Source organism: Peromyscus maniculatus, chromosome 23 (assembly GCF_049852395.1).
Source record: "Peromyscus maniculatus bairdii isolate BWxNUB_F1_BW_parent chromosome 23, HU_Pman_BW_mat_3.1, whole genome shotgun sequence".
NCBI classification, from domain to species: domain Eukaryota; kingdom Metazoa; phylum Chordata; class Mammalia; order Rodentia; family Cricetidae; genus Peromyscus; species Peromyscus maniculatus.
In genome coordinates this window covers 17,333,289-17,359,773 of record NC_134874.1, presented here as the reverse complement: position 1 = coordinate 17,359,773, position 26,485 = coordinate 17,333,289, and the positions used below count along the sequence as shown (strand labels likewise).

The window sequence follows — 26,485 nt, the reverse complement described above, 5'->3', positions numbered from 1 at the left end:
ACGCACCAGTCTGCTTTCCCTGCCTTCATTCCCTTTGTGTTCAGCCAGATCCTTCTCCCCCAGTTCTATTCTGTCCCTACCATGTGACCGACTCATCAGTGACACACCAGCCCGGGTTTCAGGTTGCATCTGAGAAAGGACATGGAACCACTGGCCAAAGAGGGTAGGAGCGTTTTTTGGTACAGATCTCGGGGGAAATGATCCCTAATGCAAGAGACAAGATTTCCCCAAAGCCTCTTAGCAGCTCCAGTCTCAGGAATCATCTCCAAATGTTACTCATTACAGGATGCTAAAATTAAACGCCAGCCAGAGATGCATGCCTGACTGCAAATATACAGCCTCGTCACAGCACCCAAGTAGCCACAGGTGACTCATCCTAAGTGGGCTCGTGTTCCCATAATACTTTATTTGCTAAAACAGGCATCGTCGTCCTGGATTTGGCCTGAGGACTGCACTTAGCCCACCCTGGTATCTTGACCTGATTCCACCCTCCTATCAGATAGGCACGTGTCCACCCACAGCTCCCCCTGGGAACCGGCACCTGCCTCTGAAGACGGTGAGGTACACCCCTTCGGCATCCAGTCCTGTCCCATGCCAGGCTTCGGAACTTGTGGGGAAGTGGGTGTAACCAATCATACATGGAGCAAAGCCACAGTGAACCCTGAGAAGAGATCAGCCACGCCAGCCTCACGTGCAGGGTGAGCTGGAGAATTAACAGGTGTGTTCCCAGGGAGAGGAGCGACAGGAAAACTCTGCTTCCCCCTAGAACTCAGGTCCACCCATCGCTGCTCCTGAACACATGGTTTCCTGCCAAGCTGTGGCTGCCACGGAGCCAAATGCATGTCACTGTGATGAACTGGTCTTTAAAACCAAGATGACTAGCAGCTGAGACTGGAGCATTGGGGTCATGTGTTCAGCCACCAGTGGCCCGGAATATCTGGATGTGGATTCCCCTGCATTTAGGTCCAATATAGGAAGGTCTGAGCAGTGCCAATATATATATATATTTAACATTTCCAGTGTGTGCCCACCATCATCATGCTTCTGAGGATCTGGATTTCTACCCATGACCCTGTTCTCAACTGTGGCTCCTGAGCCTTATATGAACAGGGTCCCAGACACGCTCAAGGGAAGAAATGCCATCCCTGCCATGCCAACAGGGCAGACATGTGGGCAGTTTAATGGGCACTGGGACCCTGTCCAGCTTCAGCCGGTCTGTTCCCAACAAGGCTCTTTTAGTCCATCTGCATTTTAAACGTTGCCAAGCCCCGGGCCACCTGGGGGTGCTCAGGGCAGTGCCAAGTGACGAGGGGCTGGTTCCTGGGCCTCTGGATCCTCCGTCCCCTGCACACACTCACGACACACTTCAGTGAAACCGTCTTCCCCGAGTATAACACTTGGACCTGATATGAACACAGATGGAAGCAATGAAAGACAAGGGGTCCCCGGGAGCCACTTGGCAATACCACAGATGAAAAGAGATTGATACAGTAAATCCTAAATGGCTCCCCAGGAGCCCTTATGGAAAGCAGGTAAATAAAACACTGTTTAAGTATATTTCCCTCGTTCAAATAGTGCACACCAAGTGTGTGAGGGATGATAGGCTCAAAGACACTCCATGCTTCTTTGAGTGATTTAAGTATTAAGAGGAGGCGCCGGGGCATGGCTCCGTGGTTAAAGTGCTTGTCGTGTACATGTGTGGACTGGAGCTCGAATCCCCGGGTACCCACGCAAGTACCTGGTGGGTGAGGTGACCCAAGAGTGGTTCTAGGCTGGGAAGGCAGAGACAGGGGGTTCCCCAGAGCAAATTGGCTCAAGAAACTGGATATTATCAGCAAGTTCTGTGTTTGATTGGAAGACCCTGACTCCTAAGATGGAAGAACAGTGATGGATAATCCTGGTATGAGCCAAGGGAATCCACGTGTATGCACACACAGGCATACCCACATATGTACGTCCACGAAGATAACAAAGGAAAAAAAATACGCAAAGGAAGTTTCTTCATGGCTCATCATCGCGAGCTCTGGTTTCTTACCATGGCAAGAGGAACGATGCCCACAAAGGTCGTCTGGCTGATGAAGATCTCAGAGACGAAGAGCTCGCTCATGGAGTCTTCCACGGGGTATTCCACCTGCCAGGTGATTTGCTGGGCCCCAGCCAGGCCACTGCTGTTGTCAACGCCGAAGTCCACTTGCAGAATCTCATAGTAGGAGCCATTTGCCCTGGAAAACAGACACGTAGCAAGGTTTAGCATGAAGTGTATGATTCTGCAGAAAGCAAAGAAGCCTGGAAGCGGCCACAGTCCTCTTTGTCAATGAGAAGTTAGACTGATTGGTAGAAAGGATGGAGACTCATTCACGGGCTACCCATGGGTGGCAGCAGGTCAGAGCGGGTGTGCAACCCTTCCCTAAAGAAGACATGTCCCCAGCACCCGGGAGGCAGAGCCAGGTGGATCTCTGTGAGTTCGAGGCCAGCCTGGTCTACCAAGTGAGTTCCAGGAAAGGCGCAAAGCTACACAGAGAAACCCTGTCTCGAAAAACCAAAAAAAAAAAAAAAAAAAAAAAAAAAGACATGTCCTTTGTTGAGTGAGGTCCTGTCTTAGTTGGCTTTCTATGGCTGTGACAAGAACCAATAATGCAAAGCAACATGACAGGAAGGTGGGAGGGAGTATTTGAGCTTACCGCTCACAGTCCACCATGGAGGGAAGTCGGTACATGAACTTGGAGGCAGGAAATAAAGTGGAGGGTCATGGAGGAATGCTGTTGGCTGGCTTGCTTGGCCTACTTTGTTATACACCCCAAGACCACCTGCCTAGGGGTGACACCACCCACAGTGGGCCAGGCCTTCCCACATCAACCATTTAATCAAGGAAATGCCCAGGCCAATCTGATGGAAGCATTTTCCCAATAGAGGTCCCCTCTTCCTAGATGACCCTAGCTTATGTCAAGTTGACAAAAAGAAGAAAAAAAAAGAATACAAGAGCCTAGATTTGTCACATCTCTGGGCATGCCTTGCATAGCTCTCTGCCCTCCACACACCCCCAGAGCACCATCAGGTCACACTCAGGGAAAGCCCAGAACCATTTGACACAGCTTCCCCACCCCTCCTGCACCACCGGTCCAGGAGGCGCAGCTTTTGTTCTGTCTGTGAAGTTTCCCTGTAACTCATGAGCCCCTGGCTCAAACTCCAGGATTTACAGAGTGATGGTGATGTTATGGGCTTGTGGGATCAACTGAGAGATCGATGGTTAGAAAAGATAACATGGGTAACTATAGAAACTGACAGGAAGGTTAAACTGGACTCCGTTCCATCAGCCCCAAACTGGATTCAATATACTGTACAAAAATCCCACCTATCTGCCTTGATTCATCACACACACACACACACACACACACACACACACACACACACACCTGCACATGCCCACTAACACCCATACCCATCCCACACACACACACACATACATACTCCTGTAAACAAGAGCTCTTGGTAAATAAAGGCTAGCTAGCTACTGCTCTGGAAATCATCTACCAAAGACAGAGGAGAACAAAATGCCAAAAGCACCGGTCTGTGGTGGACTCTATCCTGTGAGCCTCTTGCCATTTCCCTGCATCTAAATTGACTGGGACCCTAGGAGGATGACAGCAGGGAAGCTGATTCCCCAGCTCCCCTACAGCCTGAGTCCCCCAGACCATCTTGTGTCTTCTCTGCTGCTGGGTCTGTTTGGCCTAAAGGGGGCTCAGGACCTCTGCCCCGCCTCGTGGAACCTCACAAGCTCTGCCTCTGGTGTCCCGGTTGTTCAATCTGTGAGGAAAACATTAGGGAAAAGAACCTGCTGCCTGCTGCTTCACCGAGATAAATCTCTTTCCATGGACAGCTTCCCCACACCAACAACTGGTATAAAACAAGGAGTGAGGACCACTCAACTCTAGGCTGTCCTCCTGTTTCAAGAGGTCCCAAAGATGGCGTTCAATGCCTGGATGTGGCAATGGTGTTTACCCGTGTGTCTCCTGTAAGGGATGCTCTCTCCTACAAGATAGAACCTTCTCTTTCTCTCAGAACCAGGGAAGTCTCTCAGCATTTAATAATGGTGGCTGCCTTTGAGTAACCAGCAAGGGGGCCATGGAGAAGGTTCCATGTGTCATCCCTGCTAGAGCTGTGTGAGCTCTGAGGCGAGCAAGGAGAACAGGCAGTCCTGTTGGGTGAGAATTTGGATCACCCTCTAAACTATGCACATCCTGCTACTCCCTGACTCTCCAGTTTATGAGTTGGTTCAGATGCAGGAGCTGCCCACAACCAACCAGCTGTGAATAGAAAGGCAGTCACCATGGAGTCATTGCTATGAGGGCTTTATTTATTTTGGGGGTTGGGGGGGGGCGTTGTTTTTTGTTTTTGTTTTTGTTTTTTAGTATTTTCTCTCAAACCAGAAGGAAATCTAATTCAGGCAGCTAGGGTACTTTCTAATAAGTTCATTTATATGGAAATTGGCTCATAACTATTAATTTCACCTGTTCCCAATCCACTCTTGATAAGCCTTGAAAAACTGAGAAGAGAGCTCATTGAGTCTCAGTTTAATAATGATGGCTGCCGTTGAGAAACCGGCATCCAAGTGCCAGCCACGAGGTGGTCATAACACAGCCAGCAAGTGCCCATGAAACGAGCATGCATGGCTTGTGTGATGGTGTGGGGGCATGTGTGTGTGTGTGTGTGTGTGTGTGTGTGTGTGTGTGTGTGTGTAGGGGACTGGATATGGATGTGAATGGGTTTGTACAAGAGTGTGTGTGTGTGTGTGTATGCCGGTATGTATGGGAATGAGAGGGCATGTGCAAGAGTGTACGTTTATGTGGTGGGAGTGGGAATGTGCAGGAGAGTATGTGTTGGGCAAGCTCAGGCATACAGCATTTCAGGCTGGAGCATAAGTCTCCATCTCTGGGGGAAGCATCACCCTATAGTACAGGTTAGCCCCCTCCCTACGTCCCTGGGGACCCCTGAGATGGAGTGGGGGTGCACCATGTGGCTGCAGCTCAAACATGTGTGTGAGAAAGATAGTCATGGGGAGGACCAACTCATCAGCTTGTCCCCAAGGACCACATCTAGACACCGGTCCCTGCATCACTCACAATGATGATAATGGTGATGTGTGGTAGAGAAAAGAGAAGGAAATAAAAATGGGGAATGACATCCTGTCATTTACATAGACTGGTTTTTGTCCCCAACAACAACTTCAACAACTCCTCCTCCTCCTCCTTTTTTGGCTTTTGTTTTTGAAGGGTCTCTCTGTGTAGCCCTGGCTGTCCTGGAACTCACTCTGTAGACCAGGCTGGCCTTGAACTCAGAGATCCACCTGCCTCTGCCTCCTGAGTGCCTGGCTCCTCACCAACTTATGAATAGTTCTGGGCCACCAGAGATGGTGGCAACTTCCCCAAATGAGATTTTTCTAGAAATGAGACACCAGAGTTTGACGGTGGCCCAGGCTTGCTTGTTCTTGGGACCCTTTTCCTAGACACAGACATAAAAAGTGGGTGAGGATTAAAGACACACTGAAGGGTGATCACTATGGTGGGTATACTGTAGGATGGACTCTGTCAATGGACCACAGCAAACACAGTGTGGGGCTGGACCTCCGCTCCCACCTGACATCCTCGAGAACACAAAGGGCTGTCCTGCCACAGATCTGACAACTGTCAACAGGGTAAACTCAGGCAGAGTACTATTTCCGTTTCTCCTTCTGTGAATTAAAAAAAAAAAAAAAAAAAAAAAAAAAAAACCCTGGGAAAATGGTTTGATCCATTCACAATTCCAGATTCCAGGCCACTGTTGTGGGAAAATCATGGTAAGAAACTGGGAACAACTGGTAGCATCACACCCACAGCAGAGAGCAGAGATAAATGCGATGGGGTACCCTGGGGGACGTTGGAGGGGCAGTGAGGGGTGGATACAATCAAGATGCCTCACACACAAGTGTGAAATGTTCTGAAAACAATTTTTTCAATTTTTCAAGATGGTGAGACGACGACAATTTAGAGTCATTTTTAACTTTCATATAAACTATGAATTACATCAGGAAAACCGGACGGAGGTTTGGAAGGGAAAGCCTCATGAAGAGTTGACATTTGAGCCAAGGCCTAAAATACAGTTGGGAGCCAAGCGTATTCTCAGCAAACACTTGTTGAATAAATGAATTAATCTATTTTAAGCCAAAAAATATCATGGAAAAATGTGTCCTCAGCATCAACATGAACACGAGGTACTATGTCAAAAGAGCAGCCTTGGTTGGATGCTGCTTGCTTCGTGAGGTCCCACCACAGCCCAGCTCTCATCTCCACAGCTCTCTTGCCCTTTCCCAGATCAGGCTACTCCATGGTTTTTGTTTCTGATATACTATTATTTATATTTTTGGTCGTGAGCCTAGCCTTTAACGGCTGAGCCATCTCTCCAGCCCTGATATACTATTATTTATGATACTGGTTATGACAGACAGACACACACTCAGAGGCATATAAGTGCCACAAAAGCAAGGGGTTTTTTTTTGTTTGTTTGTTTGTTTGGTTGGTTGATTTTTTGTTTTTTGTTTGTTTGTTTGTCTTTTTTTTTTTTTTTTGCTTAGTTTATTGGTTGGTTTGGCTTGGGTTTGCGTTTTTTTGTTGTTGTTGTTGGAGTTTTTTGCCTGTTTTTCCTGCTAGTTTGTCTGCAGAACACTCCCCCAAGACACAATGAGTGTTCTTTAAGTGTGTATCAGACAAGCCAATGACTCAGTGAACAGCCATCAGTCTGTGGGCCTCAGAGGAATGTGTGCTGAGTCCCAAGGGTCTATGTCTCAGGTGCTGGGAGCAGACAGCTCCACCATGGGCTAGCAATTGAGGGATAGTTTGCTGAGCAAGGCTGACCTGGGATATATGTTACAGGATGGGCTCCAAATGCCATACTAAAGGCCACATACAGCATGAGTCTGATGTTCGATGTGTCCACAGCAGGTAAATCCATACAGGCAAGATGCAGGGGAGTGGTTGCCAAGGGTCAGAGCAGTGGGGAGTGGGAATTGACTGCAGATGGGTAGTGTTTCCTTTGGGCCAATAATAAAAATGCCCCCATGTCATGTAACGGTGATGATTCCAGAACTTTAGGCCAAAACCCACTAAACTGTATACTTTAAGATGGCTTACACCTGCCATGCCAGAACTTGAAGGCAGGGGCAAGAAGACTGCTAAGAATTTGAGACCAGCCTGGGCTACAGAGTGGGTTTCGGGACAGGCAGGGCAGCAGAGACCTTATCAAAGAGAGACAGAGACAGAGAGAATGAAGGGAGAAGGAGGGACAGAGAAAGGGAGGGAGGGAGGGAAGGAGGAAAGGGGGAGAGGGAGAATGAACAGGAAGGAAAGAAAAGGAAAAGAAGTATTTTAATTTTTTTACTTTAAAAAAGGTCACCATCCTCATCCCGGGTTTGTTCAGCTTTTGTTTAAAACTTAAAGGCATTTCTCGGGCACAAACATCCCCTGAAATTCTCCATCTGCCTCCCAGATCCGCTGCAGCCAACCAGCCAGTGGCTACCCCATGGCCCCAGTGCCGGAGAAGGATGCTAGCGTCCATCGCCGAGATGTTGTTTTTGCTTGCCGACGATTTCCCAGCGCTGGAGACAATCAATCCCAGTAATGAGGGAGCGCTTTGGACCCCTTCACCTCCTCAGCTGCCAGCACCGGGGCCGTTTCCCACACTAACAAGTCACCTCACTTCCAGCTTATTTGATTTTATCAGCATCACCGTGACAAGCCCGGAGACAGCTAAGACAATTGCCACAATTATTTTTTTTTCCCCTCCATCACTTTCTGACAACAACCCAAACCCTTCCAGGAAATGACGGCCGAGGTCCTCTTACTCCCAAGTTCCTAATACAACTTCCTGAAGTGTCCTCTCTCTCTCTCTCTCTCTCTCTCTCTCTCTCTCTCTCTCTCTCTCTCTCTCTCTCTCTCTCTCTCTCTCTCATTACTGACCTGACAGAAAACCTCTGTTTGTATAAAGCAGTGGACTTCCTCATGGATTCTATTTTTCTATTTCTATTTAGATTCTCCTCAGAGAAAAAGGCAGGCCCAGGCTGCCGACTGACAGGAGAGATAACATGACGGACTCAGGACAAGGCATGGTAGATGGCGCCTCTAATGTCATTAACTCTCCTATAGGGACAGGGGAGACATCCACAGCTTCAGGAGAGAATGGGGCTGAGGACTTGACTTCTGTTCCCACCATCATTTAAATAAAGGCTGGTGTTTCCAAGAGGCAAAATTCCTAAGTGCCAGGAAAATGGCAAAGCTGGGTGAGGACATGCCATACATACCGGACCTGAGAGCCAGGCACTGTGGCACACACCTGTGACCCCAGTGCTGGAAATACAGACACATGAGGATCCCTGGGATTCATGGACCAACAAATCTAGAGCCATTAACAAGTTCCAGGCCAGTGAGAGACCCTGTCTAAAAAAAAAAAAAGTGGATGGTTCCTAAGGAATAATAACCTAAGGATGTTCTCTAACCTCCACACCCATTTGCACACAAATGCATGAGCACACACATGCAGACATATACACACACAAAAAAAAAAATCCCAAAGACATAAGAATAGTGGATGTCTTCTCCTACGGCCCTCCCACTCTACTCCCCCCTCACAGCGTACCACTCCCACCCCACCCCCCGTCCATGCTGCACAGGCTCCTTGTGGGCCACCAGTGAGGGTCATCCATTTCCACATGACTAATGCCCATGGGTGGTCTCTTCCGTACCTAGAGCCTCAGATGGCTGGGTACAAAGAGCTCTGACACCCCCGTCTTTGACAGAGGCATGGATGGTACAAGCAATCACCTGGCTCTGTCTGCTGAGGCAGCCATCAAGGGTGACTCTCCTGCATGCCCAGTAGAGAAGTGATGAGCAACCCTCATGTCCAATGCCCAGCAAGGCCCTGGCAGAGGCGGTCACATCACCACGGGTGGAGCTTCCCACCCCATCATATCCAACTCCAGAGCTACACTGGAGACCCTCTCAGAACACTTGTGCATGAAAGTCATGGATATATTTATTGAGGAATCATAGTATCCTCAGGCCTCTTCCGGGTACTTATACAGATGGGGGAAATTCAGAAACACATGGTGGGGGGATGGCTGCCTCCACATGGAATAGAAACCTGCAGAAAGCCTGCTTCTCCCTCTGTGGTTGGACAGGGAGCAACCTCCGTAAGTGCATATTTTTTTTTTCCTAATACTTAACAGCCTAGATGGATTTCCATGGGAAAGCAACTGCTAATGAGAATGGGGTCCTGGGGTCCTGCCCTGTGCATGCTGGATATCTGCAGGGTTCTCCAGGGGGCCATGGAGGCCACCTGTAAGCCCAACACCCTTCAGGCTACCCTGGCCACCAGGGCACAGAAGGCAGCCACAAAAGCAACCCATGGTAATTTATTCCCAGCCCTGGTGATTTCCCTGCTGAGATGGGAGTGACACTTAGCAGGGAAGGGCTGCACTGGGCTGTCCCTCAAAGGGACTGTACCAATTAGATAGCCAGGTATCCTGCACGGCTGACCTACAAAGGTCAGGCCCGAGATGAGCTGCCTGGAGAACCCAAGATCTGAGGAAGGCTCAGATTCACCTAGAGGAGAATTGAAGGAGAGACGCTCCCAGCTCAGACACAAAGGCCAGACCCCATGGAGCTAGAATCCACCCATCGGTGCTGTTTCAAGGATGGGGCTTGGCAGCTGGAGGTGGGGAAGAGTCACAGGGGGCATCAGGGAGTAAGAACAAAGTATAATGACATAGGTAGGCCATTATACACATACACAACAAAATCCATGCCTTTGTATTCAAACCTAAAATGTTTATGATATCAAAGGGTGGGGCTGGGATCTCCTGTCTCCCCTGTGTGCCTGTGCTAATGTATTCATCAAGATAAGATTATTCCAACATACTGAAGGCCAAGTAAGCTGGGATCCAAATATCAAGTCTGGTTGTTAAGGACTTCTTTAACCCTTGTTCATGACTTTCTGGGGCCAGTTTGGCGACCAGGGCAGCTTGACCTCTCTTCTTCCAACTTACACAGTCACCTCTTCAGCTCGCCCTCCCTCCCTCCCTCCCTCCCTCCCTCCCTCCCTCCCTCCCTCCCTCCCTCCGTGTCTCTCTCTCTCTCTCTCTCTCTCTCTCTCTCTCTCTCTCTCTCTCTCTCTCTCTCTCTCTCTCTCGCCTCTCTCTTTCTCTCTCTCTCCTCTCTCAGCATGGGAAACTCTCATTTAGAAATTTTCCTGCAAAAGGATTTCCCTCTATTCTGGAAAATGAAAAAAAGTCTGAAGTGACAAAGCATCTTTACTCTGAGGTTCATGGCTTGTTCCTGCAGGAATGCATCCATGCATGTATCCACCCACGCATGTATCTATGCATCCATCCACCCATTCATCCATCTAGTAATCTGTCTATCCATCCATCCATCCATCCACCCCTCCTTCATGTGTCTTCCTATCCATCCATTCATTCACCTATTATCCACCCATTCATCCCTCTACCCATACCTTCATTCATGTCTGCCGTCCATTCATCATTCCTTCATTCACTTATCCACCCATTCAACTGTCCATCTATCCATCTACTCACCCATCCATCTACATCCCATCTACCCATTCATACATTGATCTGTGTTGTTGTTTTAAGGTGCTGAGAACTAAATTCAAGGCCTCATGCACACCACCAAATTGGGAGTTCTACCACTGAGCTACACCCCAGACCAATGAAGGTATTCTTTCATTATTATTGTTCTCAGTCACTATACAAAATAATGGGTCTATTATGACATATCCACACACTCTCATCCCTACAACACACACAGTAGTGTCCTTCCTCCCCACAATAAGTCATAAATGTGTGTATGTGCATATGTGTGCATGTGTGTATACATGTGTATGTATGCACATGCGTGTGTGTGTGTGTGTGTGTGTGTGTGTGTGTGTTGATCCATTTACCAGTTAAAAGGTGCTTGGCTTCCTTCAGGGCTATGCAGACAAGGCTGTGAACGCTTTAGAAATCTTGGGGTGGACTTCTTTTTTTTTTTTTACTTCTTCTAAATAAACATCTAGGGATGGGTGTTCCTGGTCAAGCAGGAGGCACACGCCTTTCACCAAGTTGGAAAGTTTGCAGCCATTATCTCTTCCATAACATTCTTCCAGACCCCTTTCTCCCTCCTCTGCTTCAACTCCAATTTCACCTAGAGGGCCTGCCGTCATCACACAAGGCCCTGAGGCTCACTTAAATTTCTTTTTTCAGTTTTTCCCTGTTCTTTGGATCAGATCATCTCCGCTGGTCCACCTTTAAGTTTTCTGGCTATATTTTTCCATCATCTTGAATTTTCCAGTAAGCCATCCAGTTTTTTAAAAAAAAAAAATATATTTCAGGTATTTTAAAGTTCAGTACTGGAATTCCAACTTCATTCTTTGATAGTTTCTGCTTTGCTCCTGTTTTCTTTCCTTTATGTGAATTTGGTTTCTGTTATTATAACAACATACACGACGAGGCTGGGTGATGGGAAGAGGCTGATTTCATTCGTGGTTGTTTCGTTTGGTTTGGTTTGGGGTTTTTGGGGGGGGTTGTTTTTTGTTTGTTTGGTTGGTTGGTTTTTTGGTTTTTCGAGACAGGGTTTCTCTGTGTAGCTTTGGAGCCTGTCCTAGATCTCACTCTGTAGACCAGGCTGGCCTTGAACTCACAGAGATTCTGCACACGCTTTTAATCCCAGCACTCGGGAGGCAGAGCCAGGGGGATCTCTGTGAGTTCAAGGCCAGCCTGGTCTACATAGTGAGTTCCAGGACAGGCTCTAAAGCTACACAGAGAAACCCTGTCTTGAAAAACCAAACAAAATGATTTTATTCATGTTTTAAAGGACTAAAGTGCAAGGTCAGGTGACCTCACTGATCTGGCCTCGGTGATGACCTCATGGCAAGTGGCATGACAGAGGGGTTGAGATACATGGGTGGGAGAGGTCGCATGATCACATGAGGAGGCACCAATCTTGTTATTTTGTAGCTGTCTTCTAGTGAGAACCAACCAGGGTCCAGTGAGAACTACCTCAGTCTCCCCTAAGGGCTGTACTCCAATGACCTATGACCTCTCACTAGGCTCCACCTCTTGAAGACCCCAACACCTCTCATCACTGTTACCTGGGAGACCAAAACTGTTACCTTCCCCAATATCAGAACCCTGGGGGGTACACACTACATCTAAACCACAGTAGACATATTTTCTTTAATTTTTATAATTATTTTGACTTCTTCATAATCTTAGTCTTATTATATCAGTTTCCATTGACTATTATACTCTGATCGGATTTTCTGATTTGGGCCTCCCCATGTGGGCTCATTCCTCACACCCTAAGTCATGAAACAGAAAACTTATGGGGCATTGTCCCCTGTCCCAAGGTTCTGCTGCTGCTGTTTGCCCCATCCCCCCCAGGTGTCAAGGGGCAGAGGCAGGGGTGTGTGTCACATCTCCAAAGTTTAGAATGGCCGTGTGTACAGGTGTCAACATGTCAACAGTGACTCTGCCACTTTGGGACTTGGAATCATGTGGTACAGGCACAGAGAGGGCTGGCTCAACAGTAAGAACGATGAAGGGCTGGCAAGAGGGCTCAGTTGGCAAAGTGCTTGCAGTGTGAGTGTGAGGAACTGAGTTCAAGTCCTCCCGCACGCCTATAAAAAGCTAGACGTGGTGGTGCATGCCTCCGTTCCTAGTGCTAGGGAGGTGGGGACAGGAAGATCCCTGGACCTCAGTGGTGAGCTAATCTTGCTGAATCAGTGACCTCCAGGGTCAGTGAGAGACCCTGCATCAAAAATTAAGGTGGACAGTGATGGAAAAAGACACTAGACACTGACCTCTGTCCTCTACACATGCATGCATACTCCTGCATGTGCACCTACAGACAGGTGCACACGCACAGAGGACATCAAAAGAAACCCTTCTATGGGGGTGTCACAAACAACAGCCATCAGCTTGTAAGGCATCAAGAATTATTTCAGCTCCACAAGAGCAAAGAAAAAACTTAAAGAGAGGGAGCCAAACCCAATGGTAGCTACTCAAGATATGAAGACAGGAAGACTACAGGTTTGAGGCCAGTCTGGGCAACCAAGCAAGACCTTATCTCAAATGCATGCATGTGCAACTATGTATTTAAGACTGGGATGTAGCCCATTAGCAGAAAACTTGCCTAGAAAGGTGAAATCACATGAGGCAAGGAGATGATATTCAGTGATAGTCTAAAATAAGCCCAATTAGAATTTCTAACCTTATTAACCTTAAGCTTTAGCAGAGATAAGAGAAGTCCCAAAATAGGTTGACATTTTGAATACCACCTGGGCCAAAAATCAGATCACCGTTCCAATAACCTTCCATCTATCTGAGGGCTTTTCAATAAACATCAGCTGAGCAGAAAGTCAATGGGAAGCCGTGCAGATTCCTCTCATTCCAAAGCGTGTGAATCTCCCTGTATGCACAGCTATGGCTCAGGAAACAGAAATTCTCCTGTCACCAATTAATTAGGACCAGCAATTCCATCCCATCATCCATTTGACCTCTTCTGCTAATTTACAGTTACCTCAAAATCCTTTTTTGGTTGATTGGTTGGTTGGTTGTTGTTGTTGGTTTTTGTTGTTGTTGTTGTTGTTGTTTGTTGTTTTTGTTTTGTTTTGTTTGAGACCATTTCTCTGAGTAGCCCCGGCTATCCCAGAACTCACTCTGTAGACTAGGCTGGCCTTGAACTCAGAGAGATCCACCTGCCTCTGGTCCCAACTGCTGGCATTAAAGATGTGTGCACCACTGCCCAAGCACACAATTCTTAGTGGTCACTCCCTCTGCCATAATCAGATCTTAAGTCAGCTTCAATTGGGAAGGACCTCACACATGTAACTTCTTTCTCTTGCCCTTGGTTGAAGGTCTATTGGAAGACTCTTGAACTAGGGCCCATTCTTCTGACATAGTCTAAGAGTTTGTTGCCAATATCAACAGGTGCCAGACTTTGGGTGTGAAAAACCAAGGAAATACACTAATAACAAACCTGGATTTTTCTCCATGGTCTCTTGAGACTACTTGTAGACCCAATTACAGAGTCCAAAAAACGAGGTGTCCTGGGACAAAGATGGCATCTGTGTGTATACTTGAAGTTCCTATGACTGCAGAGAAGGCAGCCAGAACTTATATGGGACTCAAGCCCAGCACCCTCCCATCATCCATTTCATTCCCAAATAGGCCGGCCGGCCAGCCGGTGCATGTCCCCGAGGAAAGGCGAACGTGTGAAGACCATGATGAGATCTGGATGTGAGTGAGTGCCGGGCCAGAGCCCTGGAGGGGAGAGAGCACTAATTAGCCTGAAACAAAAGAGCAGCAGGTGCCATCTGCTCTGGTAGCCAAGCCAGGCTGCACTAATGAGGGGCCCCATGGCCGCACAGTGGTCCATGCACCTAGCTGAACTCTGACACCAGGGGCTTGTCCCCTGCGCACCTGCCACCAGCAGGAAGGATCCTAAATAGGTTGGAAACAAAGCTCAGCTTCAAGGGTGCAACTCGGGCCTGGCGTCCACACAAAGAGCAAGTCCCCATTGAGATCGGAGCCTCCAATGTAGTGCGTATAAAACAGGCCTCACTGAAAACTCCACTCAGTCTTAAGGCAACAATATGTACACCCTCTGTAATGGAGGCGGGCTGGCACACCCTAATAAGAGAGATGCCAGGAGACTGGAGCTCACACTTGCTGAACTCAGAATAAGAAGACCTAGTTGGAGAGGCGCAGGCTTTTTTTTTTTTTTTTTTTTTTTTTTTTTTTTTTTTTTTTTTTTTTTTTTTTTGGTTTTTCGAGACAGGGTTTCTCTGCGTAGCTTTGCGCCTTTCCTGGAGCTCACTTGGTAGCCCAGGCTGGCCTCGAACTCACAGAGATCCGCCTGGCTCTGCCTCCCGAGTGCTGGGATTAAAGGCGTGCGCCACCACCGCCCGGCGAGGCGCAGGCTTTTATGGGAACTGAACATTTGAAGTTAAGTGTGTCTCAAAACACCAAGGTCAGCACACTCAAGAAGACTGGAAATGAAGCTGGAGACTCACTGGCGCCTGTACTTGGCCTGTCTTTCTGCTGAGACTCACAAATGTACTGCCTTGTCTGGGATCTGGCCTGAAGCGTACTCATTCAGCATTCATGAAGATGTCTGAGCACTGCCTGGCACACTAAGAGAAGACCTTTTGGAGCTCATGTTCTAGGGTGAAGAACCACATCAGGCAAGCAAAAGAGTGGCAGACACCAGAGGCCTTCCTTAAAGACTTACAGCTCTCAGTTGCCTTGGGGGGGGGGGGTAGGGTGAGCATGGATGGCAGAGGGGTACACATGCCCATGTACACATGTGAAAATCAAAGGTGGACATGGGGTGTCCAGCTCGATCACTTCCCACCTTATTCCCTTGTGACAGGGTCTCCCACCGAAGCTGGCTTTACAAGTCCCAGGCTCCTGTTTCACACACACACACACACACACACACACACACACACACACACACACACTACTAGGGTTACAGCAGTCACATGCATGACCACATCCAACTTTTTACGTGGGTACCTGAGATTAGAACTCAGGTCTCCATGCTTGCACAGCAAGCGCTCTTAACCACTGAGCTGTCCCCCAGCTCCTAACGGGAGACCTCCAGGGCTCTTTTCCATCTAGTTCATGAAAGATTAGGGTGGGGCCTGTTATTTCTTGATCCACACTCACCCCCACAAAGAGAAACTCTTTACACATTTGGTGAAGCCAGAAATAACCCAGGTCTCCTATTTACCAGAGCATCTGCCCAGTCATCCTGGTGGAGGCACCACCCACCACTCAGCCCAACCCCTGGAGGTCTGCTGTTTGGAATTCTTTACTGAAAAGGGAATGCAGCGTGTCTCAGTGTTGAATGGTACCTTTTCAGAGAAGGCAGGTGATACCATAGAAACTGCTTAGGACAGGAAAGCAATTCGTCCCTTTGGATGAAGAGATGGGAGGGTGCTTGGCTGGGAAGGCAAGGGTCTAGATGACTTAATAACTAAACTAAAAGACAGATGCAGAAGTCAAGGTAGAGTATTACTTCCCGAGAATCCAGCAGAAGTTACGTGTCTGTGGCTCAAGACCCTGCTCACTTCCCTTCCCATCTCTCCTCTCAAATGTTCAAAAGCTCCTAGACACCAAACACTCTCTCATTGGATCTGAGGTCCACTCACAGGAGGGAACTAGATGGGGGGGGGGGGTAATTTCTATTGTTTAGCTTAATTGTCACAGCATCCATACATCTTCTACATATATGCGTTTATACCTAGGGGCCATTACCACTCTCAGCCCTAATCGGGATGGACTCTTTCTGGTGAGCTATGGTGACTCCAGGCTGCCCGGGTGCTGAGAATCAGTGACAGCTGAATGCTCAGCCCCAAAGAAGACACATAACCCATCCCCGCTCAGGCCCAGGGGACTGTGAAAGACAGCAAGGGAAGGATTTAAGAGTCCGAAGATCGGGAGAAGAGCTGTGAAATACCTTCTTCTGGGCAATACACAGCCGTTGAAATCACACACTCAACAGCTATGGGTGCCTGCCCCAGCTATGAATAAGAAGGGGACATTAGTAGCCAAGCAGGAACGGAAGACATTCCTCTCTTGTCTGGGGCTGGGGACCTATCCCTTTATACCGAATGGCATACTCCGGCAAATGAGGGAGAAGTCATTGACTTCAGTTGTGTGCCCACTGGTGACCCCGCCAGGCTCCAATGAATAATCCCAATCTAACAGCCACACAGATGGCCCTGGGTAAACTACATGGAGACACAAAACAAAGCCAAAAATCATGAATCTTGGAAAGAGACAGGCGGGGGGGGGGGGGGGGAGTTGATAAGGATGGGAGGAAGGTATGAGAAGGAAAACAGTGGCCAGAATGCATGTTACCCATGTATGAATTTGCTAAAGAACTAACTTGATAGTTTTTTTTTTTAATCCCCTGGAGGGCTGGAGAGATGGTTCAGCAGTTAAGAGCACCTGCTGCTCTTCCAGAGGACCCAAGTTCAGTTCCCAGCACCCATGACAGACCACTCACAACCTTCTACAACTCCAGCTCCAAGGGGTCCAATGCCTTCTTCTGGGCTATGTGGGGGGCGCAACACATAAGTGTCAGGTAGACACATATAAAAACACATAAATAAAAAGTTGTAAAAATAAATTTTAAAGAATCCTCTAGAATGGAGGATGGGGTGCTGGACACTTGGGGTGGGGGATGGTATAAAAAAGCGCCTCTACGCTTTATCATGGCAGCATAGAATCCTCACACTGTCCTCCCACACAATGTGTGTGCCATTCCGGGAAAACCCCAGATTCCTGTAACTTCATAAATTTGAAGAGCATCCTTAGTCAAAAGTACTTAGGGGCTGGGGGTGTGTGGCCCGGTGGTAGCATGCTCACTTGCATTTATGAGACCTGGATGTCAGCTCTAGAACCAGAGACAGAGGAGAGAGAGAGAGAGAGAGAGAGAGAGAGAGAGAGAGAGAGAGAGAGAGAGAGAGAGAGAGAGAGAGAGAGAGAGACCATGCCTTTAATCCTAGCACTTGGGAGGCAGAAGCAGATAGATTACTGTGAGCTCCAGGCCAGCCTGGTCTACATGGCAAGATCCAGGCTAGCCAGGGCTACATAATGAGACCTTGTAGAGAGAGAGAGAGAGAAAGAGAGAGAGAGAGAGAGAGAGAGAGAGAGAGAGAGAGAGAGAGAGAGAGAAGGGAGCAGAGAGGGTGAACTATGGGCTGCTGGGAGCAAAGCCAACAAAGGGCAGCCCAGGCTAAGCAGTGAGGGCAACTGGCCTTCAAGAGGAAGGAAGCCAGGGCGACTTGGAGGGCGGGAGCATCTCATCAGGCACATCAGAGCCTGGCACAGTGGCCTAAATGCAGGCTGAGAACCGTGGGCATCGCCGAGGGCAGCCGCGCCAAGCAGGGAGGTGTGACTGGAATATGCTCACCCTAGCAGAACCAAACTTGACCATTTAAGCTGTTCCCAGCCTAGAGAAAGGCTGGGCCGACAGACACAGAACATTGTACAAAAACCACAGACAGGAGGGAGCTGGGAAATTGAAAACTTGACCTTTCTGGGGGTGGCGGGGGTGAGCTGGTCATCTGCGGGCCCTCGCTGTGTGCGGGTCACCTACCTGAGAGCACAGGGCCAAGAGGGAACGAGCAGAGGTGGTGAGGGCTGAGAGCAGGAGACAGATGCATATCCCACCAGGCTCCAGGTCCAGTCAAGAAAGCACATGTGACCACATCTGTTCTCCTTGATATGCGGCCCATCTGATTGAACTTCCCAGGGCTCACACGGGCTCTTCTATGCCAACGAGGCTGCATTACAAAGGCTGATGATGGGCAGGGATGCTGTGACCTGTGACCCACCAGTGTCACCCCTTCGCCTGCATCATTTCAACTGTGTTGGCTTTCTCTACCGTTAACGACATTTCAACGGGCAGCTGGGAAGAGACCAGGGCCCACACAAACTTCCCTCCTTCGAGCCCAGTACTTTCTTTGCTGGGCAGATCAATACCTGAAGACAAGAGCCCCAAATTCCAGTAGAAAGGTGACTAGATCCCCTGCCTCATTCTGTCAACCCGGCATGAGACTCGGGGAAGCTATCGTGGTCCTGCTAAGAACTGGAGTTCGGCGCCTTCTCCCAACAGCCCCATCCGGCCCGCGGCCTACTGTGCTGGAGTTGGTGCACGTCGGGAGGGTGTGCTGCTGTGCAGTGGGTGGCGTAAGTACAGCACGATGCGTTAAGAGCCTCCCACAGCCTCCCAACCTTCCGCCACATCCAGAGGCGCCTTCTAAACCAGTGGTTCTCAACCAGTGGGTTGTGACCCCTTTGGGGAGGGGGTTGAACAGCCCTTTCATAGGGGTGGCATATCAGATATCCTGCATATCAGATATTTATATTATGATTCATAACAGTAGCAAAATCACAGTTATGAAGTAGCAACGAAAATAATTTTATGGTGTGTGTGGGGGGGGGGGTGGTCACCGCAACTTGAGGAGCTGCGTTAAAGGGTCGCAGCATTAGAAAGGTTGAGAATTCCTGGTCTAAACAAAGCTTATCATGTTTTATTTTTCTGACAAGAATCTCAAGTGAGGAGACCCAGATCTGACAGCTGAGGAAAAGAAAGATCCTACCAGCTCAGGTAACATTCTATCTAAGGACCTAGTTTGCCAGAGGGTGGCTATCATCATGGCAAACCAGAGCAGCCAGGCACAGAAAAACAAGTACCACATCTCTCTCTCACGTGTGTGACCTACAGGGGAGAAAGGGGTGTGAAAGCAGAAGAGGGTGTTACTAAAAAAAAAAAAAAGGAGGAACAGAGGCAGGAGCATCTCTGTGAGTTTGAGGACAGCCTGGTCTATGGAGCGAGCTCTAGACCAGCCAGGGCTACACAGTGAGATGCTGTCTCAAAAAAATAAGATCCAAACCGTAACAGCAACAGCAGGTGACACTCCCTGAGATGATGGGATGCCTCAGCTGTATGGTGTAAGGTCTTCCCAAGTATCCCCTCCCTTGGAGTGCCATTCATGTCCCTCCAGAGAGACATCTGTATTCCTTGATTAAATTCACCTCCTCCTCCAGTGATATCCTGAAATCCAGTGTATTGGCCATGTGAATTTCTCCTTATCAACGTGAATTTCTCCTTAGCTTGACTGTAAGCTTCTGAGATCACGAACCGAGTGTCTAGTTCACACCTTGCCTATCCTCACAGCCCTGGGGACCCTCACCCAGCTCCAGAATCCCAGGTAGCCAGTCACCACCCAGCACCTGCCGCCCCAGTCTCCTTCCATACTGCCCCCGCCTCCAGGAGTCACGGCCCTGGTCCCCACCCTGTGCTGGAATCGCAGAGGTCAGCTTGGAAAGGGCCTGGAGAAGGGACAAACACATGAGGCCCAGGTATGAGGAAGAAGCCATAAGGAACATGGCCACCTTCCCCCACCTTACATTTTAACAGATACGGCCACTCTGATGATGCTGGTGGCCTGGATGTGTAGGATTAGTCGTTTAAGCGGTGTGGGGCAGTGTTGGTAGCACAGCACAGGAGTCCACTGAGGAAGGCTAGCCAGTGGTCACATCGGGAGACAGAGAGAAACTGAGCCCCCGGCCAGGCGGTGGTGGCACACACCTTTAATCCCAGCACTCAGGAGGCAGAGGCAGGCAGATCTATGTGAGTTCGAGGCCAGCCTGGTCTACAGAGTGAGATCCAGGAAAGGTGCAAAGCTACACAGAGAACCCCTGTCTCGAAAAACCAAAAAAAAAAAAAAAGAAAAGAAAAGAAAAAGAAAAAGAAAGAAAGAAAGAAACTGAGCCCCCTGTAGATGTTACTGAACACAGCACTGCACAAATGCTCCAAGCCCCGCCCCTCCCCTGCCCCCCAACTGGACCCCCAGTCCTGCCAGATGAGGAGGGAATGGGGTGAAACTTCTTCAACCCCGAGAAATCTACATGCCTCTACTGTGGACTACTTCTACTCCAAAGGATCACCCACCCTTCCCGATTAAATCTTTCCTCATTTCTGGTAATATCCTGAAAATCCAATTTATTAACTCAACTTAATTACCACTCTGACAGCTGGCTGGGCAGGCTCCCTCTCATCTGAACCACACTTCCCACGGCATGACAACTCTCCCGTGCTCCTCGGGAAGACTGATGTGTCCATCATCAGCTCTCTCATCGCTGAGACAGAAGGTCTGACGTAAACAACCCCAGCAGAAGAAGAGATGGGGCTGGTGGTTTCCAGGTTTCCACAGTGGGAAAGGGCGTGGAAGAGGAAGCAGGCTCTCTCACACTGAGGCAGCCAAGGAGTAGAGCTGGGGGCAGCCATGCCAGCACGCTCTCTCCTCTGGATCCTGGTATTCCATTTGGGCTCTCAGTCTGTGCAATGGTGCTACCTATATCCAGAGTACACCTTCCCCTCTTCGCTAAAATCCTCTCCGGAAACCCCATCACAGACACAGCCATACCAATCTCAGGCGACTCTGAATCCCATCAAGCTGAAAATCAAAGTTAACCACGCCTACCCCATGGCAACCTCACACATACTACTTCGGGTTGAAGCGTAACACGTCCATTCCTGCCCCACCCACCCCCACCCCGTCAAAATACTCATGCCTGTGACAGAATATAAAATTTGTTTTAACCGTCTCCAAGTATCCTGGTTAGCTTTCTGTTGCTGTGATTAAACACCATGACCAGCCGGGCGGTGGTGGCGCACGCCTTTAATCCCAGCACTCAGGAGGCAGAGACAGGCGGATCTTTGTTAGTTCAAGGCCAGCCTGGGCTACAGAGTGAGTTCCAGGAAAGGCGCAAAGCTACACAGAGAAACCCTGTCTCGAAAAACCAAAATAAAATAAACACCATGACCAAAAGCAACTTGGGAAGGAGAGGGTTTAATCAGCTTACAGCTTACAGTCCATCACAGAGGGAAGTCGGGGCAGAAACCTGGAGGCGGGAACTGAAGCGGAGACCATGAGAGAACTGGCTTGCCTCCCATGGCTTACTCAGCCTGCTTTCTTACAGAACCCAGAACTACCAGCCCAGGGGTGGTACTGCCCACAGTGAGCTGGGCCCTCCCACATCCACTCTTAATCAAGAAAATATCCCACTGAGTTGCCTACAGGCCAATCTGATGGAGACATTTTCTCAGTTCAGGATCGTGGTAAGTTGGCAAAAAATTGTGTGTGCCAGGAATCGCCCATAGTCTTAACACTCTAACCCTGTATAATACAGTGGTTCTCAGACTATGAGTTGCAACCCCTTGGGTGCCGAATGACCCTTTCACAGGGGTCACCTAAGACCATTGGAAAACCCAGATATACACTTTACAAAATTACAGACATGAAGTAGCAACAGAATTAGTTGTATGGTTGGGGGTCATTACAACATAAGGAACTGTATTAAAGGGTTGAAGCATTAGGAAGGTTGAGAACCACTCGTATAAAGTGTCCAAATTTAAATCTCCTCTGAGATGCAGGGGAAACTCTCAACAATGAGCCTATGCAAATTATAAAACATGTTATACACCCCCAAATACAATGGCAGAGAGGTAACATCCCATTAATAGAGAAGAGAGGAGGAGAGGGCATCAGACCAAGCAGGACTGGAGACCAGGAGGATCATCATTTAGCCCTGCAGCCCCATGCCTGGCATCCAGAGCAAGCTTCCAGGAGCCTGAGCGGACTCATCCCATTGACTTGCTATCTGTAGCCCACAGGGTCAGTCTCTTGGGATTGCTCTGTTCATCACAGGTGGCTTTCCCTCACGGTTGTTTCAAACCCCTGGCATCACCAGGATCCTGGTATTTCCATGGCAAATTCCACTTTACCCTTACAAACTTCACAGTCTCCCTCCCGGGGGATGCCTGCAGAGATCCTGATCCTGCTATACCCACCCCACCTTACCCCAGCCCTAGACACACAGGGGTCAGCAGCAAGTAGAAAAAAGTCCATAATGCTGTGGGTTCCCAGACATACAGCAGCCACATGGGACAGGTTAAAGGTCCGGTGAACACTCAACTTCTATGTGCATGTGAGTGTTTTGCCTGTGTGTATATCTGTGCATGTGTAGTGCCCATAAAGGCCATAAGATGGTATCAGATTCCCCCGCCCCCAGAACTGGAATTACAGGTGGTTGTCAGTTGCCATGCAGGTGCTGGGAACTGAACCCAGGTCCTCTGCAAGAGCAGCCTGGGCCCTTAACCACTGAGCCACCTCTCCAGCCCCATCAACTCTTGAAGGATTTATTTGATCTGCATACACTGAAGGCACAGGACAGCGCTGTCTGAGACGCAGTGAGTGCTACAGCCACGGACCGAGTGAGCCTAGATAAAATGTGTCTCTGAGGGAACTTTGGCCAGTGACAGTTAAGTTCTACCAGCTTAACACCTATAATCACTCACATAAGTGCTATGACTGATCTTTAAGATGCTCCATATCAATAATTCATTGTTGTCAATACATTATCCTAGATGTAGATCTGAAAAAAAAACAGACATGAACTATTTCCACGTTTCAAAGACCTTCGTCAAGGTCTTTCATCCTGAGTCAAGACATCATGCAGCCTTGGGCTCATCTGATGACTTAGAGGATGCCCCTGTGACTGTGGGCAGGTCCTGAGGCTTCTCTACTGAGCTGTAGGAGCCCCGTGACATAACAGCTGGATTGGTGACTGGAGGGCAGAGAAGAAGGAGCAATGCCTTTTGTGGCCTCACCTCTGTGTCCTACTTTGTAGAAGTGGCTTACGAAGTCCTACCACAATATGGAGTCCCTTGTGTCTCCAGGACATTCCCACCAAATCATGACACAATGTCCAAAATTACTAGGCATCTTCTGCCTATCAAAATGCAGGACCACAGGGGAGTCATTCTTTGGCTCTTTGCACCTGAAAGCACTGTAGCTGGTTCCCTCTTCTTTTGTACATCATGTGGTATTTAACTATGATGCTGAAATATATGGACTCAAGCATCAAAATGCCCAGTTTTCATGTGGGTGATGTATATACCCATTACATGGGTTTGCGCTACATACCAGCCGTGTGTGGGATGCTGGGGAAGTCACTTAACGGCTCTTGGCCTCAACCTTTCTCACTCATAACGGAAGATCCTGGCTACCCTGGCTCAGTCAAGTTCTAAGCTGATGATTTCTCTGAGTTTTATCAGAGATTCCATAACAAGAGCCTAAGCCAGAGCAGCACTGGAGGTGGGTTCATTTTTCCAATAAAACTACAAAGAATCCCTTAGGACTAGCAACGGGAAGGAGCTGGGGTGGGGGAGGCAACAGGGAGAAAGAAGGGATGAGTGCTGCTTGGTACAAATGCACGCTTCCCTGTGATACATTTACTATCAGTTTCCTTAGCACACCTTCTTTTCTAATCCCAAATCCCCCTGAACAAATAAGATATTGCCTGTCTTCTGTGTAACCCACCCATAGGGACTAGGTGTCTCTGCAGGAAGCAGTACAAAACCAGACAGCTCAAAACTACACTCTGGGTGCTTAGGGGAGCTTGCTGTGTACGCCAGAAGGCAGGGTTTAGACCTACATGAACAGTAGTTGGCATGGCAGCCTACCTGTAATTCTAGCCCAGGAAGACAGAGACCAGGATTCCCCAGACTGAGCTAGCTAGCCAGACTAGACGTATGAGCAAGCTCTGGGTTTGATGGAGAGACCCTGCCTCAAAGAATAATAATGTGGAAGATCAACTGAGGGAGGTTTTGGCATCAACTTCAGGCTTCCACATACACACACACACACACACACACACACACACATGCACAACTATGTGAAAAAGGTAAAAAGAAAAACACACTTGGTGTACGTGTGGGCTGAGCCAGAGAAAGGACTGCCAGGCCAGCTCAAACCACAGGGTGCTTCTGCTAATGACTTCTGCCTTACATGCCTTCATGATTCTCTATGCAGCAAAAACCGGCAAGCCATTTTAATGACCTCTTCCGCTGTGCCTCAGGACCTTGACTAGTCACCCAGCTGAACGGCAGACCCACAGTACCCAGGGCCCTCCTGATCCTTCTCCGCTTAAATTCCTGTTACCTAGAATTTTTACTTCAGGGTCCTAGGCGACGCTGTCTGTCTGTCAAGTTAAGGAAGTTTCTCCCTGTTTGCACTCTGCTGAGAGTTCCTGCATACACGATGAGGTAGAAGCTGTTCCCATTCTTCAAGCTCTGGAGCAGCCTTTCCCCACGCTGCACTCAGAACACGCTGACGGGCTGACAGAAAAGAGAGGCAAGGAACCCGCCTGTGATAAGGCGGGAGAGAGCGTGTGATAAATGATAAAGGTCTGAACTCAAGGGCAACTGAAAGTCGGAGGAACATGTTGTCTTTACAAGAGAGAGAAAGAGAAATTGGGAAGCTGACATTTAGGTAAGGATGCCCTAAGAGAAAGACAGTGCGCAGGAAATAAACAGACAGCATGCTGGAAGCCAAGCTAACCAGGCTCTATGCTCCCCTGGACATTTCTGTTCTTTCTCCCTGGGCTCTTAGGAGAAGTGTGCCACTGGAGTCCCAGGGGGTGGGGGGGAGCTCTTCTCTGCACGCTGACCAGTGGAATGCAGCCGAAGAAGATGCCAGCCTCTTCCGGTGGCTGGCCTTTGAAAACTGCCTGCCAGCTCTTGGGGGAGTTGGGGCGGTTTCCATGGAAACAAGGATGGCATAGCAACAGGCAAAGATTCTGCATGACACAAACAGAGGACAGAAGCAGCCACAGGGTCTCCTGGAGAAGCACTGCTTGGACTTGGATGCAGCCACTTGGATGTGGCTCAGAAAACCTATCCAAGCCTCATCGGACCGCGAAGCCACTGAGACAGAGCTATTTGTTACAGCAGCAAATGGCAATTACCCTAACGAACACAAAGAGCTGAGTGGGGTGGGGGGCGGGGATCAGGAGTGGTTAATCATCATTATAACCTGGTGGAGGTTTTAGTGGTCCCAATCTTATCTCTACTCACTGGCCTTCGTCCTCAAGCTTAGGGAAGAAGGACCTTCCTTGTTTTCCTGTGTATAATTAAGAATTTTGTTGTAATAGCCGAACATCTGGGCTGGCAAGATGGCTCCGTGGGTAAAGGAGCTTGTTGCCAAGCCTAATGAACCTGAGTTCAATGCCTGGGACCCACATGGTAAAAAGAGAAAATCAACTCCTGCAAGTTTTGTCCTCTGGCCTCCACGTACGCACCATGGCGGGTGCGTGCCCACACACATACCAACACAATAAATAAATGGATGTTTAAAAAAGACAAAATAAACCAACATCCACCAAAGCTGCCTAATAACAGAGTTCTGGAGGGTAGCTGGATAATTTTTTAAAAAGGGAGAATAGTTAAGGCCTGCAATTATAGGAAATAGAACACAGGCTCTCCACAACCTCGGGGTAAATGTCAAAACCATCCCCCACACACCGTGAGGGAGGAAAACAATGTTGATGGGACTTCTTGGGGGTCCGGAGCTGTTCATTTCCCACTCCAAACCCCCTCAGCGCCAGATGGGTGGACGGCACACGCGGACCACTCATCAACAGAGATGCACACACAGCAAGGCCACCATTAAGCCCAATGAAGCTCTTAAGACAATCAAGAAGCTTTAGGGCAGCCAGTAAACGAGCCCATTTGTCTTCTGACACCAGAACAGAAATCTAACAAACTCCCAGGGCCCTGGAAATTATCGTATTCGGGAGGCAAAATACTGTTCATGGGTCGGGGAGCCTGGAGCAACCTCTGAGACTCTGACATGGCTTCTCGAAGCCTTCGGGCACACTGCGGATCTGCAGCATGCTGACAAGCCATGTTCTTTCTAGCCTAGAAGTTTGTGCGGCTGCAGCCATGTCAGGTTCTGTAAGACAAGCCACCTTGCTCTAGTTAAAAAAAAAAAAAAAAAAAAGTCAAAACAGGTTTCACAGTCACTCTCCCGGGTG

At 48.8% G+C, this 26,485-nt stretch overlaps 1 protein-coding gene across 2 annotated transcripts in view; it reads right to left on the bottom strand.

The window, feature by feature from the left end:
- Positions 1–26,485, bottom strand: part of Tmem132b (transmembrane protein 132B) — a 278,153-nt gene that overhangs the window by 88,512 nt on the left and 163,156 nt on the right. For both annotated transcript variants that reach the window (XM_076561257.1, XM_076561258.1), the window contains one exon: positions 2,036–2,222. In XM_076561257.1, the coding sequence (XP_076417372.1) occupies positions 2,036–2,222 (187 nt within the window). The remainder of the gene's footprint in view (positions 1–2,035; positions 2,223–26,485) is intronic.